Source organism: Bactrocera neohumeralis, chromosome 5 (assembly GCF_024586455.1).
Source record: "Bactrocera neohumeralis isolate Rockhampton chromosome 5, APGP_CSIRO_Bneo_wtdbg2-racon-allhic-juicebox.fasta_v2, whole genome shotgun sequence".
NCBI classification, from domain to species: Eukaryota; Metazoa; Arthropoda; class Insecta; order Diptera; family Tephritidae; genus Bactrocera; species Bactrocera neohumeralis.
In genome coordinates, this window is record NC_065922.1 from 66,482,550 (window position 1) to 66,505,612 (window position 23,063).

The 23,063-nt window shown below is 34.1% G+C and overlaps 2 protein-coding genes across 2 annotated transcripts in view; one reads left to right on the top strand and one right to left on the bottom strand.

Annotated features, from left to right (window-relative positions):
* LOC126760455 (uncharacterized) overlaps window positions 1–23,063 on the bottom strand; it is a 35,702-nt gene that overhangs the window by 10,131 nt on the left and 2,508 nt on the right. The window lies entirely within an intron of this gene.
* LOC126760478 (uncharacterized) lies at window positions 5,550–6,639 on the top strand. The gene has a single exon (XM_050476123.1). It carries the CDS (start codon window positions 5,770–5,772, stop codon window positions 6,637–6,639), a length of 870 nt encoding a protein of 289 aa, XP_050332080.1. The 5' UTR covers window positions 5,550–5,769.

Consider the following 23,063-nt stretch of genomic DNA (forward strand, 5'->3'; position numbering starts at 1 on the left):
CCGTCAGAGTTCGGTTGGGGTCTCCATAATCCCAGGGATTCGGCATGAAATTAAAGTGTGTGAGGCTCTCCGAGTGCTCAAACGCGTGTTGTTTTAGGAACCCAGGTTCTCTTAGTATGATAGCAACTTTCACAGCTATATCACTTCCAACGTGGAGCGGGCACTATATGCATGTTGGCGTTAAGTGCCATGATTGGAGTGGACCTTAGTGCACCACACAAACACCGATGAGCGCTGCTCGTTGAACGCTCTCAAGTTTCTTTGCAAGTGTGGTCTTTTTTAGAGCCATTTACCACATAAAGACTCCATAGAACATAATGGACTACCATAGTCAAGTCGTAGAGCTAGAAGACCACTTTTGTTAGAGAAACACCACCTTTTGGCAATGGCTCTTCTACAGCAGTACAAGATAATCGATGCCTTTTTGGCTCTCTCTATAATATTCGGCTTCCATTAAAGCTTCCTATCCAGGATAAGTCAATTTCACTGTATCCACCGGTTGCAGACGGATGTCTCCCACTTGCGGCAGCGGTGACACCGGGATCATGAGCGAGACCATTTACGACTACCCAATTTGTTACGACGCTGAGATACGCCTGCATCAACTCGTAAACGGTACTCAGGAACTTTGCTTTGACCATACCTGTAAGAGCTACATCGTCTGCATAAGCAATCACCCGGCAGCCACGATATGCAAGTTTTTTAAGCAGGATTCATAGAAAAAGAGAAAGGACTCCAACTTGTGGAGCTCCCCTACTCACATTTTGTCAAGCGTTTTCCCATTCCGTTTTAATCACTCGGTCGCACAGAAGACTCGTTGTGAGGTGTTTGAGGTTTGTTTCAAACCCAAGACCGTCTAGAGCAGTTACGACTGGTTACTTCAGAACCATTTTGAAAGCTACCTCTGTATCAAGGAAGGTTCCAACAGCGAATTTCTTAACCATAATGGCTTCCTCAAGTCATGGCACGATAGTATGATCCACTGACTTGCCTTTACAATAAGCATGTTGCGCTGCTGATAAATGGTCCCTCGGAATGTGCACTCTTATGTACCAGTCCATCAGTTTTTCTAGAGTTTTTAGTTAGAAGGAGGAGAGGCTGATGGGCCTGAAGTCCTTGGCCGTAACATGGGAGCGCCTACCAACCTTCGGGATGAACGTAACTCTGACTCGTCCCCAGGCGCCCGGAATGTAACCCGGGCTAAGTTTAAGGTAGCAAGCCATTAGCATTTTTATGTAAAATAGCGATTTTTCTTCTTTGTCCTCTCAACAAATCTCTAGTTGGGTTCCACAGCAGCGAAAACTCTCTCTTCTCTCCCGTGTTTTGACACTCTGATAGCATATATTCTAGATTTCCATTGAGTAGCATAATGAACGTTCCATTAAGTAAAATATAGTATCATATTCTCGCAGAATTCGCACTTTAGACACTAGTTTAAAGATACTTTCTATAGAATTTTCTAAGTTGCACTGAAGACGGCTTTATTTACGCTCCTGATTTATCTCTTAGTAGTTTGCCTTAATTTCAAGTCTTTAATCTTCGTTTTCAACAACTTTCTTGCCGCGAAAGATATCCTGACAATTACAAATACTGACGTTAAGCTCGTCTTTTACCCGCCCACTTAAGGTAATGAGTCTCTGCGTGACCCTCTCCAACTTTTTGCCTTCAAACCTAAGCCATACGCTGCATAACAGTACTAGACAGATTGATCAGAAATCTGGCAATTCTGTGACTTCCGTTTCAGAGGTGACTAGGCACCTGCTCTTCGAGTGGGAGTGAGAGAAATCAGGGAAGAAATGAGGCAAATACTTGCACTCGCTGTATCCAAAAACGCCTCCGCTCTAGAGACAACTCAGCTGCTGCTTTCGATTGAAAAGTGAAATAAGTGAAGCAAGAGATGAGACAGTTCACTTTAGTCGAAATAGAGTGTTTTTTGTCCCAAATGCTCTTCAGAAATTTCTAAATATCTGAGCTCTAAAAAGCATTATAATTCACTCTAGAGAGTGTTAGCCGAATAATGCAAACCCGCAAAAGCAATGGCAACCATTCGAAGGTTTCATGATACCACATTTTCTCACAGTAACAATCGGTTCTATAAACTCGGAAGTTAATAGACTTAGTATAGATAATGAGTGATGATAATGAGTTTAAAAAACATGAAAAGAATATACACAGATACCCGCCTTCCCTTTAGCAAAAAGCTTAAGACACAAGTAAGTGTTAAAGACTCAAAACCCAACGAGGCGTTGAAAGGCAGTACTGTGTGTAAGCGGCACTTGATTGCCAGCTCAAAGCGCAACACATTCCTACATACATAATTAGAAAATTAAATAGTGAGCCTCAACCATTGTAAGCAATTGGAGTTATTCAAAAAGGTAACGATCAAACCACATACCAGCTAACACAGGGAACTCAGTAAATGAAGCACGTGCCATAACACAGCTAGTACTAGGGCATAAGTTAGTCAGCAAGTAAGTAAGTAAGTTGCACCTACTTTTAGTAGCCCGAACAAAGCATGCATTGTACTCGCTGTTGGCTTTAAAGAGTTGACGGCGCATTTGCGCATGCGTAACACGCTTACCATTTAAGTGCGCTGCCAAGCGTAGCGATTTGTGTTGACATCGGTTTACTGCATATTTCAAGTCTACATACTCGTACATGTATTCTAAAAACACACGAAGCTGGTATGAAGGTGATGCTATGTGTTCTCTAACTTGTTTCTTCTCAAAGATTAAGTGATGAGTACTTAGCTTGAGCTTTCAAGGTTTTTCACTAATTGTGGAAGCTTACTTTGCCATGAAGCAACGAAAATATATGAACTATCTGCTAATGATTCTGATTCTTTAAATGAAGATCGTTCCACACATTCAACTGATTAAAGCAAGAAACCTTTCACAAGATAAGGTGAACCCGAAAGAATGTGCTATTGTAAAGAAAGAGTCAGATAAAATTTGCTTAAAGAAATTAATTTCAAATCACGTAGAACACCCTGTATCTGATGTGTTGAACAGGAATAAACTTAAACAAATCTTTCAGTGGTTATTGCTTCGATGAAGCTTAATTTGAGAGTTTACGTTTGCTTATTGGGAAGCTTGGACGTCATCTTATAACACAACTTTCAAGAAATTATTGAAGCAGCTAACCGAATGATGCAGGAATCTCTTGAATTAATATGACAATATGCTGTAGATGCTACTGCAACCAGCCCCTCAAAGCAAAGAAAGTAGTTAGGCTAGTCATAAGTTAAATAAAAATTCTTTGGAGCTTAACTGAATCTGTTGGAGGTTCTATGTATGTAAGTATTAACTCAGCTTCTGCCTTACTTTGAAATCTGCATATCGTCACCTAAAATACAAAACAACGTATCATCAAAAAAAAAAATCGAATTTGAGTTCTTTATTACATATATATAAGTGTATCATATCAACTTTCGCTGTCAGAAATAACCAATATATAACCATTTTATAACCAAAACTCAAATTTTTTTCAACATGAGTGGTTTCTATGATATCGTTTTTCCTTCGTCTGTATTAAATGACGACGCAGTACCCGCCGGGGGAAGCAGAGGAAGAGGAAGACCTGCACTCCGTTGGAAGGACCAAGTGGAGAAGGACCTGGCTTCGCTTGGAATATCCAATTGGCGCCACGTAGCGAAAAGAAGAAACGACTGGCGCGCTGTTGTTAGCTCGGCTATAATCGCGTAAGCGGTGTCTACGCCAATTAAGAAGAAGAAGAAGATATTAATGTTATTTTGAGTCTACAACTATATATTGCACAACTGAAGCTACAACATTTTCTCATCTCTCTGACGATATGAAAATTTCATTCCAAAAGAACTACGCCGACTTGTTGGCCATTAATAAATCAAACCAATTTTTGGCAACTTATTCTGATGTAAACTGCATTCCAGTGAGGGCCTTATGCATCGACCGGAAAAATGTTAGTCAGAAGTGGCAAGGTCTGGGCTATAAGGCACAACGTTTTTTGAGGAGTTTCAAACGTTTAAACGGCTGCTTAAGTGGCTCCCAAAGATTCTGCAAGCTCTTCATGTTTTTCACCAGGTCTGGTCTCTTTGAGGTAACGTGAGCTGAATGGATTCACTTTGAAACTAACAATAAAAAACTAACAATAACCTTTTTTTAAGCAAAGTCAATGCACTGATTGCAGACAATTTGTACTGAACTACTTTTGTACTGAACTACGGCGGGAACGAAGATGAGCTCAATCTTCTAAATTCGCTACTGGTTTGAAGGCATCACTGAGTAACCAACGGATAAACTTAAACATCTTTTTATGTCTCTTTTCTAAGTGGTGGTTCGATTTATCATTTACAAGGTCTGTCGCAAAAGAAACAGAACTTTTTAAATATAACTGTTTCTGGTGGCGCCACCTATTGGTGGGTATATGAAATAAAAAGTTTGATCTCTTGTTGACATTTCGTAAAAATTTTAAGACAATTGGATAACTACAATCGATGTTATTGATCAAAAAGTGACAGCAGCTTTTGGTCATCGGTCGTAAAATGCAAAGAGCAAATATTAAATTTTGTTTTAAACTTGGGAAAACGTTTACTGAAACATTTCAAATGATGAAAAAAGTTTATGGTGATCAGTGCCTATACCGTAGTAATGTGCATGAGTGGTTTAAGCGATTCCAAGAAGGTCGTGAGAACCTCTGTGACGATCAGGAGTCGGTCATCTTCAGAAGTCAAAAATAAAGACAATGCTGATTTGTTTTACCGATTCCGAGGGTATTGTACACCGAGAGTTCGTCCCACCTGGCCAAACGATTAATGCTGTGTTTTACCTTTGTGTTATGAAGCGTCTTTTGTCACGCATTCGTCGTGCTCGACCACAATACCGTGAGGCAGGGTCCTGGCGCCTGTTGCACGATAATGCGCCGTGTCACGTGACGCTTGTCACTGATTTTTTGACAAAAAACTCCATATTAACCATTAATCACTCACCCTACTCACCTGATCTGGCACCCTGTGATTTTTACCTATTTGGAAAACTTCATTTGCCCATGAAAGGACACTGGCTTCAGGACATTTCAGCTATCCAAAAGGCGACGACCGATATTCTCAAGAGCATTCCGAAAAATGACCTTAAACACTCATTTGAAATGCCAATTGACCGGGCTAAACGCTGTATTGAAGCACAAGGAAACCACTTTGAATAAAAAAATATAACTTTTGAAAAATATTAATTTTTTGTGTTTTTTTTTTTAACAGTCCTATTTCTTTTGCGACAGACCTTATATATCATATAAAGTTATCCATTAAAAAACAATGCAGCGCTTAAGCTGTAGCTGAGAAGCATCAAGGCTCAACAGTCTAGAAAACTTTGCTAACTAGCAAACTCAATCGGCAAACGGAAAATGACATCGAAAGTAGGAAAAGTCATTTTGGAATATTTTTTATTTACCTTATGAAATTCAATTTGAAGATCACGTTAAAATCTTTTGCAACGTACTTTTATATTCCAAAGAGAGTTTCTAAAAAATATGCCTCTGAGTGTTACTTTTGAAGTTATTGCTGACAAACTCATTGGCTTTTGTTTATTTTGATTTTACAAAAACTAAATTTCGTTTATTTTTTCATGTAGACAAATTAAAATTAACTCGTCTTAGCTCTTTTACCCGTCTTTTGTTTCGTTTAAAATTTCGTGTAAAATTCGCAAAACATTCGGTTAAAGGCAAAATTATCGCAATAACTGTTAACCACTTTGCTCCAACCAAATCCACAACACTCCAAATTTCCTCTACAAAATGAATCCTGTACAAATCTATTGGGCTGAGCACAAAGGCGTAACGCTCGACGAACAGCAGCGCGACATATGCATACGCGACATACCGCAAAAATGGCTGCCACGCATTGCCGACTTCATGGTGGAGAATTCCTATCGCACCAATCGGCTGTACGCACAACTGAAGATACACGATAATCCCGATGTGGAACAAACGTATCGTCGTTACGTAGATCACGTGCTGCAAAATGAATGCAGTATTATGGTAATCGACGAGCAGACTAACGAGATCTACGGCGTAGCGCTGGTCAAATGGATGACCAAAAAGTGGCGCTCTTGGACCATTTGGCTGCAAATATTCGATACGTTTCTACTCTTCGCCGAGTTCATGCTACTCGGTCGTATGCTAGTGCTGAAGTACGAACAAGAGCATCCGGAGCATGAGCCTGATAGCCTACACCTCTTCGAGTATTATTTGCATCCCGAGCTTAAGGCAGATCCGGTCTTCATGCAGAAATTCTTCTATAGCATTTTGGAAGTGGCGCGTCATATGTTGATGCCACGTGTCTCCTTTGTAGCCGCAACGCTGGAGCAGCAACAGCAGGCTGAAGCTTTCGGTTTTCAAGCGCTCTCACATCTCATCTACTCGCTGGTGGAAGACAGCGGTGTGCGCACCTTTCAGTCGCTGCGCGACATTGAAGAAATGTATATGGTGTTGTATGAGCTACCGGTTGGACCGATAATACCCTTCTATATCATGCCGCCACCGCATCCGTACGATGAGGAGGATCGTTTGAAGCACGAGCCGCATGCAAAGCATGAAGGTGAGGAAACCGCTGCATATGATGAAGACTCAAATCGACACTCCTTTTCCAAGCTGGCTATAAAGTAGCGGTATAAATGAGGTTTAGCCAATGCTCTCATGTTAATAGTTTTTAAATTATGGTTCATAAAGCTTTTAGGACTCTAAAGTTCATATTAAATGTTTTATTTCAAAGTTTCTTCGAACTGACATCCGATGAATTCTTAGTTCCGATGACAAAATTTTATTTTTAAAAAAATGTTCCTTTGCTGAGAGAAAACATAATATTTCCTATATACTTGTATATATATTTTCCCGTAGTTCCTAGGTGGAACATAGGGCCTCAATAAACAAATTATAATTAATTTTATTTAAAGCTATGAATTTAATTTCTCTCCAAGAATAACCACTTCTCTGTGCTTCTGCTTCGACTTCCCGTCTCCAGGTGTTGACTGGTCTTCCGTGTCTTCGGCTTCCTTGCGGATTCCAATCTAGCGCTGTTCTGCTAATGTGATTGTGAGGCTTTCGTTGAGTCTGGCCGATCTATTTACATTTACGACGTCGAATTTCGTTATGGATCGGTAGCTGTTTGGTTACGGTCCAGTGGTTAGCATTGCTAATAATATTTCCTAACGAGCGCAAAAATTAAAGACGGCTTTATTATCCAAAATATTGACTGATCTTTCGTTTAGAATGTAGAGTCGGAGATATTTCGCTCCATAACCAACACGCCAGAGTCGCTTTTTTTAATAATCTAAATGACTCTAGTAATTTTGGACCATAGTAGCTCTCTGAATAACATAAAAACAAAGAGAATTGTACATAAGTATATCCAATAATCTTTAGGCAGCTTCCTGAGCTTATTCTGCTATGTCTAAATTTTGATGAATCTGATCTCGGTTAAACGAATATCAGTGATTATGCCGGATGGCTTTCATGCTGGTTTTCGATTTTATATATTCCAATATTGGTATCCAAGGAAAGATATGAATGCGTGTATTTTAATAACTTTGTAATAAAAATACTTATATTTTATGAGGTTGTCGGCAAAGCCCCCAAGATAATGACGGCATTCCCATCTTAATAGCGGAAAGGCGTATACATACCATTAGCAGTATTATAACCACCACTATCAATGCAGTCCTCAACGGGTCTGTGGTAGAAACCAGAAAAAAGGGAACTGCTTATTTACACTAGATAAATAATTGAGGAATGCACCGCGACCTTAGGTCTATTGTGCCCTATTTACACTAAGAATGCAAAATTCCGGAGGCTTCCTCGATATTTGGGGGACTACGCTCTCTTAAGGACGACATCAAATAATTTGGGGTAATCTTGTATAGCAAACTGCTGCGGATCCATTAGATGGCCTAATGCCTAATTTGTTCAGCACAACCTGTGGGCTTTCTCCCTTACTCTTGCACTGGTGCTACAAGACGATTGTAAGATCAATTCTGCCTTTGAGTAGCTGCAGTTGTCTGGTGGGCATGCTTATGGAACTCTACCTACCAAACGCCAAGCGAAAGAATGTAGACGCTCACTGCGCTATGCATAACAGAAGCACAAAGAGCCACTCCAACGGCGGCGCTCGAACTAGTGCCAAACCTGCCACCTCTAGACCTTTTCGATGAAAACTTCTATATTTACATGCAGAAGCTCTCGATTTTCATACTGCCTGACCATTGCAGCATATTTCGAGCAAATGTCTTTACTATTAGAAAAGCTGCGAAGCTATGTGAACAGCCAAGCAGCGGGATATTGAGCATATATTCGGGTGACAGCCATAAACCACTGCTGACAATTTCATCCACTATCTAGTACCTAGTAGAAGTGAACTCGCTTGCTTCTGGCGACACTCTCCACTGCTTCCCTGCTTTGCAAGGCACTCCTGGCCAATATTCGAAACTAAAGAGCATGGGAATGTAAATCAAGATACCATGGAATGAGTTACCTAGGTGCAAAAATCAAAAATCATGTGTAAAACAGTGGATCGGCAATATACAAATTTTCTACTGGCATTCGATAGAAGAGAAGCACACGCCTGCAGACTGGCGCTAACAGTACCAGAAGACTGCAGAAAATCTCAAGCGCAAGGCACCAGGGAAACAATGCGAGCACTCTTGTGCACTTGTCCCGCATTAGCAAGGCAACGCGTTAAGCATTTGGGAACACCACGGCATGAGACACTGGAAGAGTTGTCGATAGTGAGACCAACGAGTCTATTGAGACACGCGGCAAACGCAGGCGTTCTAAAGGATGACTACTCAGTATGATATCGCTAAGGGCTAAAACTGACCCTTTTTATTTAAATTTTTAATTAATTAATAACTTTGGTTGGATGAAGCTAATTTTTCTAATAAAAAAATTTCAATCTGATTAATGTATGTGCCAATAATTTTTTCAAAAATATTTTTGTTTATTACAAAATTTCATTGATTTTTTTGTTGAAATGTTGCATCAACATATCTTAGCTACTGTCTGTTGCTTGCAAAGTGTTTAAATATTGATGAAATAATTTTAATTAGCATAAAGTCAGCTGAAAGTGAATACGTCAATATACAGATGCCAATACATATGTAACTATATACTTTTGTATGAGTGAATATGTACATATATGCTCATAAATACGTATATACATATATACTTATGTATTTTATAAAGAAAATAAATATATTTTGCCACTTAGATTGTTGTCAAGCAACTAATGTCTTATTTTTATGTTTTTTGTTATACTTTTGTTTTTGTTGTATATCGTTATTTTTATATTTTTTTTTATTCATTTTTTTATTGCTATTGGTATTGTTATTGTTTTTTCTTTTTTGTTTTTTGTTATTATTTTTCCTCAATGAACGAATTTTGACCTCTAACAATAGCTTAATCAAACCGAAATGCGCTGAAACAGATGTTTGTGAAAACAATTCCGAAAAGCCTGTTAACAGCTGCGAATGCATTCAATGTCAGCGCGCACAATTCAACAAACAACCAAGCGATTTTGCTTTAAACAAATGTGTGAGAAACCACACTGAAGTGGCGAGCAAGTGAGCGGCGAGACTAATTTGACAATTGCTTGTTTATAATGTATGCTTATATCGCCACACTATATGCTATATGCTATATTTTTGTTTAGAATTCAATTAATATTTTTCTTGCTTAATTTCAATTGAAGCTCAAGTAGGCATGTTCTTTAATCGTGAAGAGATTTTGTATGTCAAGAACAGCAAGTTTTGAAAATTATATGCATGAGTAATGTACATTTGTATGATGATTTATCTGAGAGCACTCAGTGATGCTTTCGTACGAGCTAGTAAATTTCATTATTGATTTATTATATTTCGAAAAATCGAAATATCCCAAGCCAGAAATTTTATAATTTTGCTTAAATTGAAAAAAAAAAATTAATTGAAAGCTCGATCCCTAAATTCCATGGAGATGCATTATTTTACATCTCAATGGAGTTTAAGGATTGAGCTTTCAATTCATTTTTTTCGGGATCCCGAAATTATTAAATTACTTTAAAATATTATTCATTATGCTTATTTATTTTGAAATTATTTTTGATTTCAGCTTCTAAAAATTAAATCCCGAAAATATATTCGGCATCCCGAAGTTATTAAAATAGTTTAAAATATTATTTATTAAGTGAAAATTATTTTTATTTAATTTCTTTGTTTAAAAAAAAATAAATCCCGTTAACATTTTCGGGATCCCGAAATCATTAAATGACTTTGAAATATCATTCATATTACTACATTATTGTGCGATACTTATTTCGTAATTATGCTTTAAAAATTAAGTCCCGAAAAATATCTTCGGGATACCCAAAATATTAAAATAGTTTAAAATATTAGTCAATATGTGAAAATTTTTTTTTGCTTCCAGTTTTTTGCTTAAAAAATAAATGCCAAAAATATTTTCGGTATACTGGAATTATTAAAAGAGTTTAAAATATTAGTTATTACGTGAAAATTATTTTGATTTAATTTCTTTAATTTATCCCGAATAATTAAATGACTTTGAAATATTATTTATATTATTATATTATTGTGCGATACTTATTTCGTAATTATGCTTTAAAAATTAAGTCCCGAAAAATAGCTTCGGGATACCCAAAATATTACAAAGTTTAAAATATTATTCAATATGTGAAAATTATTTTTTGCTTCAGTTTTTTGCTATTTAAAAAAAAATCCCGAAAATATTTTTTGATTTTTAAAATATTATTCATTATCTTATTTTGAAATAAAATAGTTTATTATTATTAAAATTAAAAAAATACAGAAAATATTTTTGCGATCCCGAAATTTTTAAAATAACTAACAATTATGCTATTCTTATTTGAAAATTATTCTTGATTTCAGTTTTTCACTTAAAAAATAAATCCCGAAAATATTTTCGGGATCCCGAAATTAAAATAGTTTACAATGTTATTCATTAGATGAAAATTATTTTGAAATTTGTTTTGCCTAACTGTTGACAAATTCATCGTAATACCTTTCATTATACGTTTTACCTTTCATTTTTAAGTCACCCTTCTGCAACCCACTCACAAAAATAATTAAAAATATTATGCATAACGCAATTAGATAAACAATTCAATTGCATGTAACAGCCCAAGATGCAGCTCCCTTTAATCATGTGTGTTTTCATAATATTTTAAATGTCACCCGAAATTACAACACTTGTTTATTGTCAACATATTTACGCGCATCTTTATGAAAGTTTCGTATTTATTTAGATGCGTTTACGTAAGGTACAGAAAGCATAAATCTGAATAATAACTCGGGCAATTGCACGTACTATATGGAGACATGCGCACAATAAGTGGCTAATTAGCTGTAGGCACTTAAAGACGGGCTTATATATATACAAACATACATATATGAATGTATATGTATATATTGTATTATATAAATAACAAAATATTATTTATACACATATGCACAGCTATACACATACACAAACATTTACACTTAGATAACAATTTAATTTGCGCAAGTTTGTCGCTTAAGTCTTTAGTTCGCGCATGGCCTAGACCCCACTTCTGATAATTGTTGTTTGACTTTTGCACACATTTTTTGTTACGAATATGTATCTAAGCGTATACTAGGTGCGATTATATGTAATCTCCATTATAAAAATAACCGAGTACATATACATATGTTTATCATATTTTTATTTTTAATTTTTTTTTTTCATTTTCTCAGTATATTTAGGGTTTTCACAAGTCTCATAAAGTTATAAGTTATAACGATTCGAAAACATAGCATTGAGAATTGTAAATGTGTAAACTCATTTTTGTATGAAATCCAACAACAATTTTTTTAAACAAGTGTAAAAATTTATAATTTTACGATTTTTTTTTTTAATGCAATTTAAATTATTATTCATACTGTTTTATTTTTTTAAGGGATTACATGGTTTTCTTCAGGTATAAAACAGCTTTTTTCTACATTTTTTCCCCATAAAAAAAATTAAATATTTTATTAATAATATTTATTAGAACTTTAAATAAAATGAAAATTGTATTTTAGTTAGACCTTTTTACAAAAAAATGAGAATTGTATCTCGAAGATCTGTTTAAAATTTCTTGAAGATTGGTTCAGTAGTTCTCGAGAAATCTTGCCAAACGACTTCAAAAACGCAGTTTCGAGTAAAATGCGTTTAAAGACGGCGCATTTAGCCTAACTAGCCTCGAGCGCTTAAGTTCTCAAGAATTTAATAAGATAAAAAAATAGATTTTTTGAAACCCGTAAACGCATATAACGCTTAACTTTTCTAATTTTCACATTTATGTAACTTTTTTTAATTAATCGAATTTTATATATATTTTTTAATGTTTCAAAAGTGTTATTTAAAATTTGTCACTTTTTTAAGTTTTATTTTAAGTTTGTAATTTCTTTTTGATTACTTTAGGTTTTTAATTTTTTCCTTTTTGATATTTTTTGTTTTTATTTTAATCAATACTTGTTTCACTTTTTTATTTTATATTAATTTACTTTTATAGTTTTTCTTTATTTTGAATTTCTTAATTTTTCAAATTTAATGTTTTTAATTATCATTTTTGTGTGCTAAATTTTTAACTATTTTTTTTATTTTTAATTTTTGAAATATAACATAATTTTTTTTTAATTCTTCAACTTTTAGAATTTTTGGAATTAACATGAGCTATAATTATTTGTTAATTTTTTCAACATTATATACTATACTCTAGCAGCGAGTATAATAGTTTTGGCAATCGAATCACTGATACGCCTTTAATAGATAACGTATAAAGTTCCATAACTAAACACTAAATTAAAATAGGTAAAGGCACCTGTGGGTTAAACATTTTGAAAAGGTAGGCGTGGCGCCGCTTTCTAATAAGTTTAATGTTCATAACTCCTAAACCACTAAAGCTACAAAAACACAAATATTTTAAAAACGGGTGAAAGCCGATAATTAACCCGCTCAACACATATGTCGGCACGGTTAAAAATATTAAATTTTATGCCCGTGATCGTATGAGAGAGCCTTTATATGAGCCATCGTTGGCATCGCCTACTTTTCTATCTCGATTTTAACCAAATTGGGTACATAACATTCCTTTGGCATTACTATGTCACAGTGTGAACTTGACCTAGCCTCCATATAATTAACATCAGGATTTTCGAATATGCGCTGACTTTACTCCATATGATTGGTGATGGTGTGTGGGGTACTCTAAGGCAACTCAGAGAACATTTTATTAGTATGTGGCATATTAATAGCATGTGTCTCATATACTATATATAATGATTTTCGGTTTTCTAACAAACCTTATGGAGAATAAGTCGGTCAGTGTGTGAGTTGTATATTTAAAAAAATACTTGAAAAAGCGGTTTCAAGTATAAATGAACCGCAACACTACACACTTTTCTCTTTTAGGTGAGATGAATTTTGCAAATTGGTTTTGCTTTTGTTAAATTTTTCTTAAATATTTTGTACTTTGATCTTAAAATTTTTGAGTTTTATTTTTATTTTACTTTATGAATTTTTTTTATATACTCGTACTTAAATATTAATTTAATTACATAGTTTTCTTATTAAAGTTGCCTTTTTTGTTTTCATATTTTCCACACCAAAACTAAATTTATTTAAAAATATTTGCCTAATTTTTTTTACTTTTTATTTATTTTTTTTTTTTGTTATATCACACATCTGTGTATAGCACTCATAAGTGCCTTTGTGTGTGTGCGCATAAACACACGCTTATGACTTTTATGCCATTGTCGCGAAGCAGACAGTCGTAAACACTGCGCCGCAATTGGAGTTATTTAATATTATTACTGAAGCGCATGAAAAGAGAAAAACAACAACAACAACATCAGCAGATAAAAAGTGCGCGGTGGCATACAAAAGCGAACTTATTTAATGAAAATGAAATAATTTGCGAAAATTACATCAACAAACGAGCGCGAATTGCAGAGGCATTAAAAACAACAACAAAAACAACAACACGCTATGAAAGGCATGCAAGACACATTTGCGTGTTGTAGATTGTGTGCATAAAGAGGCATGCAGCACGAATAAATTATCTAGAGCTGGTAGAAGTAATGGTGTTTTTTTACTTAACCCAAATATTTTTTTTATTTTTCAAAGTTACAGTTTAAAATTATATTGCTATTAAAAATGCGTTTACACATAAAAAAAAGCACATACCAACCGAAACTGCAGAGTCCCGAAATTTTTTTAAAAGGATTTTGTGGTTTAAAATTTTTTAAGCCAGCGAATCACAAAACTCCCGAATCCCGAAATTTCTGAATCCCGAAATTTCCGAATCCCGAAATTCTCGAATCCCAAACTTTTCAAATTATTTTAAGTAATTTTTTCAATTATAAAAATTCAATCGTAAAGTTAATAACCAAATCCCGAAACTTTTTGTCCTCCTTTTGCTTGTAGTTCGTTACAAATGTGGATCAGTACTAAGTACATATTAATTTTTGCTTAATTGGTTAAGGGACTTAGTCCTTAGAAAAACATAAGCCAGAACATACCAAAATTCGCGAATCCTGAAATTCCCGAAACCCGAATTTTTTAAAATGATTTTTTTCAATTTAATGATTTTTTTCAATAACCAAATCCCGCAACTTTTTGACCACCTTTTGGTGCGTTACAAATTGAATCGTAAGTACAACCGCATACTAATTTTTGCTAAATACGTTAAAACGCTTTTTCTGTTTGATTTCAGGATTAGCTTTCTCTAACTCAGCGAATATGCAACTCAAACTTTTTATATTAAAAATTTCATCCCGAAATTATTTCTTGCTTACTTTCGGTATTGACTTTCTTGAATTCAGAAAATACAACTAACATAATAACATAGCTATTTTTTAATTTTTATATTAAAAAAATTTAATCCCGAAATTTTTTTCGAGATCCCGAAATTATTTAAAATGCTTTCGTGATTAATTTTCTTCAACCCGTCAAAAACACAACTATAATAATAATTTTGTTTCTTTTTACACTTTTGTTTTTAAAGAATTGATCCCGAAACTATTTTCGAGATCCCGAAATTACAAAAATTATTTCTTAAATATCTAACATTACAAAGCAGTAATAATAGTTTAAAATGTCTTTTGAAAATAACAAAAATGAATCCCGAAACTGTGTTCGTGATCCCGAAATTATTAAAATTATTAAAATTATTTTTAAATTATCTAACATTAAAAATCAGTAATAATAGTTTAAAATTCTTTTGAAAATAACAAAATTTATAAATTTTATTAAAAATCGTCCAAATATTTCCTACAGGGCATGAATTAGCGACCAAACTGCACATTCGAAAAAGTGAACTGTTACTTTGTCGATATGCACGTACACACATACCAACAAATACTAACGTTAAAGTTCGTTTCTATGCGCTATTTCGCAAGTTGCACTCACGTTTTATTGCTTTCAACTGAATTTTGCCTCTTTGTTGTTGCAATGATTACTGTGGTTAACAGTGTTGCGACTTTACCACTTTCAACATGCATTTTGCAGCACGCCACGTGTTTGTAGTCACGAATGCCTCCAATGCAATGGCACGTGCCTTTCAAATTTGCCTATCTGTTCACCGAGATCGTCTGTTTTTCTGGCTTGCCTCTTTGCTCTTCGCGTTATCTGTCATCAATGTTGTGGTGGTAACAAAGCAATTGGTCAAATTGAATGACTTTGAAGAGGTTACCTGGTTTTTTAAATAGATTTAAAAAAAATGAATGTGTTATAATGAAAAGCATTGGAAAATTGTTGAGTGCTCTGGTCTTAACTTGTATTTTGCTCTCTTCTCTTCTATATAGAGGACTACACTAGTCACAAATTTTCTGTGCGTTCAATAACAGTTTCCTCTATTTTACTGACTGTCGAGATGTTTCAACCATGGCTTTGCAAGAGCTGGGCATTGGAAGCGAAAGGTGCTCTCTCATGCGAACTCATCGGCTTTGCAGTTTCCAGATGAAGTAGCTTGTTGATACTGATTGTGAGGACAGACACTTCTCGACTAATTTTTAGCCCACAGTTAGCGAGTTTTGTGATGCTATCGTAGTGAGAGCCTGAAAGATGTTACACCTACCGTACATCCATTAGCTGGAAAATGTAGCCTAAAAATATGCTTAATGGAGAGCTCCTATCAGACTTACTTTCCCTTCAGCCTTCCTCCTAAGCATGGACCCAACCACGAATCTCTCTTCGGTATGTGGCTAGAGAAAATGCCACCATGAGTAGATTCTACGACACAGTGATCTCAATTTTGAGAAGTATGAAGTCGCATATTTTCAGATTTTTTAGAGTTTTCTCTGTTTCATAATAAAGCAAGATGTCATACATATAGTTGCTGTGATAACTGGATATGATTTTCTTACCATCGTCCTTATTACTCCACTGTTTTTGCCATCTATGGAAGCTTCAAGTGTTATTCCCATTTTGAACCTCTGATCGAACCTATGACAAGATTTTCAATAATATCCCAGGATTTCTAACACTGACTCCTTAGCATATTTTTCAACTTTTGATTTAAATTCAATAAGTAGCTCCTTACTCATCTCACTAGGCCTTCACTTGATGCTACTCGTATTGGATTATAGATAGCGAATTATCGTTTTTTAAACCGAACTGAACCGTTGAACTTGCAGTTTATCAACAAGAGGAATGCAATTCAAAAGGTTTCATCTTCTATGGGACGTGGTCTGACTTTGATGTTATATAAATATGCCAGGATGTTGTATTCTCTAAAAAATGCGTTGGCGTATTTAAGGTACATTTTGAAGGAATATAACTAGTTGATGTTCTGATCTCTTTGAAATGTTGGGTTTGTGTTAGTCATGGAAGAGTAACAAGTTAACAGAATCCTTCAATTTAACAGCTTCTATAGTTTCTATAAACATATTTATTTCCCATGGAGGTTGCAAAGTAGTTGTAATGAGAAGCGTTTCAGGATACTTTAGCGACAAGAGGAAATTCTTTTTATGACTGAAATAATTTCTTGTCACCAAAGTAACCAGCTGTTTTGTAGATTTTTATCCATAATGTAATTGATTTTGAAGAAGATTCTGAATAAGAAACGTTACTATTTTGTGAACGCTTAGCTTAGGTTCGGTTAGTCTGGAGGTCCAATGAGCTATACATAGTTCAGTTTTGATCCTTTGCGATGCCAGATGGAGCTCAGTTGCGAGATCCATGAGGAGTAGTCATCCATTAAGATGCCTACGTTTGACGCGAATTTCAACAGACTCTGTGGTTTCACTACGATACCACTTCCAGTGACAAGTTCCAGTGGGGCAAGTGCACAAGAGATGTTCCATTATTTCTCTGGTGCCTTGTTCTAGACATTTTCTGCAGTCTTCTTCGATCTGTCAGCTTTATTCCGCAGGCGTGTGTCGCCACCAGACGGTGACCAGTTAGTATTCCGATCATGTTTCTACAGTTGCAGTTCCAATTCCGCCAGTAGTGATTTTGTGTACCTCCGATCCGATCTAGGAACCCAGGTAGCTTGTTCCATCGTGTTTTGATTTTCTTTACTATTCTTCTGTCCAGGTCGTCGTATAGACAATACATGGGCTTCTCAATGTTGTTCACGTTTTCGAGTGTTAGCCATGCACCATTCTTGGCAATCTCGTCCACTATCTCTTCTGGCAACTGTTTCCACTGCTGCCTGCTTCCCAATATTGTTTTGGCCGATATGCGACATGAGATTACTGCCCTGATTGTATGCTTGGCTGTATTATAGTCCAGCACTTTGCAGGTAAAGATTAGAGAACAGCTCCACGGTTTCCGCAATAGCAAAGAAGAGTTACCCTCAGCATTCAAAAATTTACTGTAATAAATTGAAAAAGCCTTATCTAGAATTGAAAATGGACCGCATTAACGCTATCCTTTATTTTCGAGACATTCCTATAAATGTTTAGAGCGTTGCACGCAGCTGGCAGAGCCACCTAGCAGAGAAGAGCTAGATAGCAAAGCATACAACCCGCATTTCAATGACATTCGGGTATAATTAACCTATATGAACCCGAATATTTAATCAGAAAAGGACTGAACTCTCCACAGTTCAGACAAAATTATTTACGAAATGTTGTCTGCCGCTACAACAACAATCGCAACATTCACCTTATCAACGAAATATCACCGAGAGACACATGTATTCGGAGAAGACTCTCACATTTGCTCACCTCCATAAGTCACTGTCAATCACTTTTCGTGTTAAACATTCAAAAACCAAATAATTTGCTGAACAATCAACCAAAGAGTGTGTGCGAAAAAACCCGAAAAAGTAAAAGTGATAAACAAACGAAGATGTTGAAGCATAAATGAAGTTAACAATAAATTCCACCGGCAATAAATATGTGTGAAATAAAACAATTAAGCGGCTGAGCACTTAGCAAAGGTTACGTGCGGATGTGTACTTTAAGTGCGCTCGCATGCCGCAGCGTCTGTTATTGTTGTTGTACAATTAAATTACGTCGACGCTTTACATAATCACAATAAAAAACAATTTGAGGCAAAGCAAAGTGGGAAAATACCAAAAAAGGTGGCGCACAAGCGCACAATACCAAACAGTCAAAACATATTTACATATGTAAACACTCAGGGAATATATATCTACGTACATACATGCATATGTATATATTCATATGCTTATGTGTGTGTATGCGCAAACTAACGAAAAAGCAAACATTTGTTGGCTTTTAATTTCCATTCAAATGTGTGTCTCAGCAAACAAGCATTCACTTATGTGTTTATATAGTTGGAATATGTGTATTTTCGTTATTATTAGGATGGTACTTAAATTCCGGAAGAAATTTTTTTGTCCGATTTTTATAATCACAGACCTGAATTAGTTGGTAATACTCACTTATATGATTATATAGTTGATATATATATATATTTTCGTTATAATAGGGTGGTACTTAAATAATGGAAGAAATTGATTTAATCAGATTTTTCCTGCCTCAACTCGAACTTAGTTGGAAATACTCACTTTTAGTTGATATATATATATTTTCGTTATATTAGGGTTGTACTTAAATAACGGAAGAAATTTATTTTATTAGATTTTCGCAACCTCAGCTCAAACTTAAGTGGAAATACTCATTTATATGTTATATAATTGTTTTTTTAATATTGTTAGATATTGTGTATTTTCATTATATTAGGATGGTACTTAAATACAAGTAAAAAATTTGTTTATCAAATTTGGTTTCATGGGTGATAACAGCGTAAAACTTTAGTACTGGAAAATAAAAACATATATTTTTATTATTTATTTTAAAAAATTTTCAAGTTATTAATAGGGTGAGCACTTTTTTAACTTGAATTTATATTATAAGAAATACGACGTACGCTATAAAATATGTGGTATTAACTCCGAATTTGTTGTGAAAATCTGATTTTACTGACATTTTATTTATTTACGATATTTTTGGATTTTTTAGTTAGTATTAGGGTAAGCCAATATTTGATCCCTTTGCTAGACGTCTTATCGGTCACCTAACATAAGCCAACTAAGCATTTTATTATTATTTCGTTTCTTGGATAATCATTAGGGTACGCTCATATGCGCATAATCATTAAGCGACGCTCCCCCTAAGCAAAAAATCTTTACATAAACCAAAAGTTTTATTTTTGCACAATACTACCGATTTACAGGTTGTGATTTATAAAGACTCTTTACTTAAAAATTTGTTATTACCACCCTAATGTACATACATAAATCTCAAAAAATAGAATTAAGTCATTAACGGAAAGCAAAATTACTAAATTAACCGTTGAGAACCGAAAAAATAATTTATTTTATATTTTAAGTGCCACCCTAATATGCTTAAAACTCAACTAACATAGTTATGCCATTAACTGAATTCACATATGCCAAGCAGAAAGTCTTAAGCACATAAAACCGCCGCCGAAAAAATATAAAATAAAAGGCAACAACAACAACCACATAGCAACACTTAATGAAAAGTGTGTCATTCCACCTAGCCATATGTAAATGTGAATGAAACTAAAAGTGACAAACGCGAAAGTCAACATTTGAATTAGAAAAAGCGCACGCATGCGTCAACAATAGCAGCGCAGACTCTTCACAGTTTTTTCCAACGCTTTACACTCTTTCTCATGCCAGCGCTTAGCGTAAAAGCAATTTAAATAATTTACTTATTTTTTCACTTCAACTGAGTGTCGCACATACATTTTTATTTTTTTTCAGCGTGGCACCTGTCCCACTGCATTTTTATGCTTGACTATTTTCGAGATTTATATTTCTCAGTTTTTTTGTTGGGAGTATTTGAACTGAGAAAGGCTTGGCACATCACTCTACCGCCGTTTTCAATCATTACTACTAAGCAGCTGAGACTTCAGACAAATGCGTCTTTTATAGCGTGCGTTAATCGACGAGTGGCGTTTACTTTTGGAAATTATTCATGTTTTCATTATTATATTTATATTCAAATTTATGTCCAAATAACTTTATGGTCGAAAGCGAAATTCTGATGCTTTCGCCTTCGTTTAGAGCTGCTTGTCGTTCAAAGCAGATGGTTTTTGGTTAGTGTTGAGTGCATTTTGGAGCTTGTGGCGTAGTTTACTTTAGATAAAATTAGTATTCCGTTATTATAAACTCATAGATTATGAAACATATGCAATTTATGGAACCCTACTATCAAAAAGAGTTTCAATAATGGCAAATATTGTAGGCTATATTATACCTCTTCAAGTTTTTTACTGTAAAATTGAATAAATTTCATCACTATTCATAAGAAAAAATAACTCTATAAAAGTTATCGGAAATCATCTGAAAAACTTGAAAATAAAATCTTATTATTTTATGGCAAAAAAGCAATTGAAACAAAAAGTTTTAAAGAAAAAAGTTGTATAGCAAAAAAATTATAGAGGAATATTATAGGAAGAATTATGGCAAAGGATATTATTATTACTTTTAACAAAAGTTGTATGGTAAAATGAATTACAAGAAAACTATCTCGACGAAAAATTATAGCATTTCATTGGTTTCAGTAAGGAACAAAAAATATACAAAAAAATTTTATGGTAAAAAATTATAGGAATAATTATAGCAAACAAAATTATTATTATTTTGTAGCAAAAATTTATGGTATAATAAATCAGATTAAAAAAAAAATTATAGCAAAAAAAGTATGGGAAAGATAATTTATAGAAAATGAGAAGTGTAGAATTAAGAAGAATTATAGTAAATAAAATTATTATTATTTGTAGCAAAAAAATTATGGTATAATAAATCAGATTAAAAAAAATTATAGCAAACAAATTATGGCAAAGATAATTTATTGCAAATGAGAAGTGTAGCATTTATACCAAAAAATTTAATTGTAAAAATTTATAGGAAGAATTATAGCAAATAAAATTAAATGGTATAATAAATCAGATAAAAAAAGAAATTATAGCACAAAAATTATGGCAAAGATATATTATTGCAAATGAGAAGTGCAGCGAGAAGTGTAGCAAAAAAGTGTATGGCAAAATTTCACAGGCATTGCATTAGTTTTCCAAAGAACGTCTACCAAAAAATATTATGGTAAAAAATTATAGAAAAAATTTTAGTAAAAAATATTATTTTGTTGAAAAAAATGGTTGGTATAATAAATCACATTATAAAGAAAAATTATAGCAATAAAATTATGCAAAAAAATTAATTGCGAATTAAATTTATAGCAAAAAAGTGTATAGCAAAATTTTGTAAGCATTGCTTTAGTTTTTTAATCTATTTAAAGAGAAAGCCTAACTGCAATTTGAAAGTCTTCTTTTAATACCAATCCGCCTACGAAATAGAATACTTTATTCCAGAAGTTTCTTATGCAAACCTAACACCACTCATGGTACGGTAACGTCAAGTAGAGAGCAATTAATATAGGCAAAGTCATTGAAAAGCTTTCGATGGGGACTCTACTGAGTGAGTTCTAAAATATCATCTACAATTTTTGTTCATTAATGTAAGATACATATAAAAGATATAGTAAGAGAACACGACCAGCATTATGTAAGTATCTCATCACCACTCTAACTCTGCTGTTCTCAGAAGTATAAAGGCTCAGTAGAAAAGGCCGTGACTTCTCTTCGAGTTGAGATTTGGCTTAAGGGTGTGAGCATAGAATATATTTAAGGTTGATACCAATAAATGAGATACAATTTGATATGCCATAAGAATTTTTTATGATACCAACAACTCCTAAACCTAATCCTTATCTTCGCTGCATTTCCATTTAAAATTTAAAAATACGTGGATATGTATTGAAACTTAATTTAAATTTCTGATTATTAGTGTATGATATATTTGCTTGAGTTAGGTCAGTCTGGTAGTCTAATAACATCGACATATACTAGTTTTGGTCCTTAGCAATACCAGATGGATTGCCTTAACGTCAGTAGTATTCTCCCTTTAAGAATATAGTATTTTAATAGTTTATACTTTTTTACCTCAAAATATGGTTAAAACTAACTTTCTATGTTTCATAACTTTTGCAAATTGAGCTCTCCTTTATCGCAGCTATTTGCAGCATAATATTTAATAACATCCGTGCAAAAACCGCAATTTACCACTAAGCAACTATGAAATATGAAAAAAAACCGGGTTTGTCACTTAAGTCTTTCGTGTGCAAAGCAAGTTTCTTTTGCATTTTGCTATGCATATTAGTTATAAAAACATATTACTGTTATTTATTACCAGCATGTGCATTTCCTTTAAATCGCGCAAGCAAGAAAATGGCAAATTAGTGGTTGCGGTTTTTGCGGTTATCATTTTTGACTGATTGAAGTGGCTGCTTTTTACTGAAATATATTTAATATTTTTACTAGTTTGTTAGCGAAGGCATAATAATTTCAAAAAAATGTATAGCAGGCATATGAACGGTTTTCCGATGGGAAATTGATAAATTACACCAAAGTTTAAGTCTGTTCAGATACTTGTAAGGCTTGAATAAACCAGTAATAAAACAATGGTCAAAAAAATGTATGTATGTATGTATAGCAAAACCTTTGCTGAAAACAATTTTATA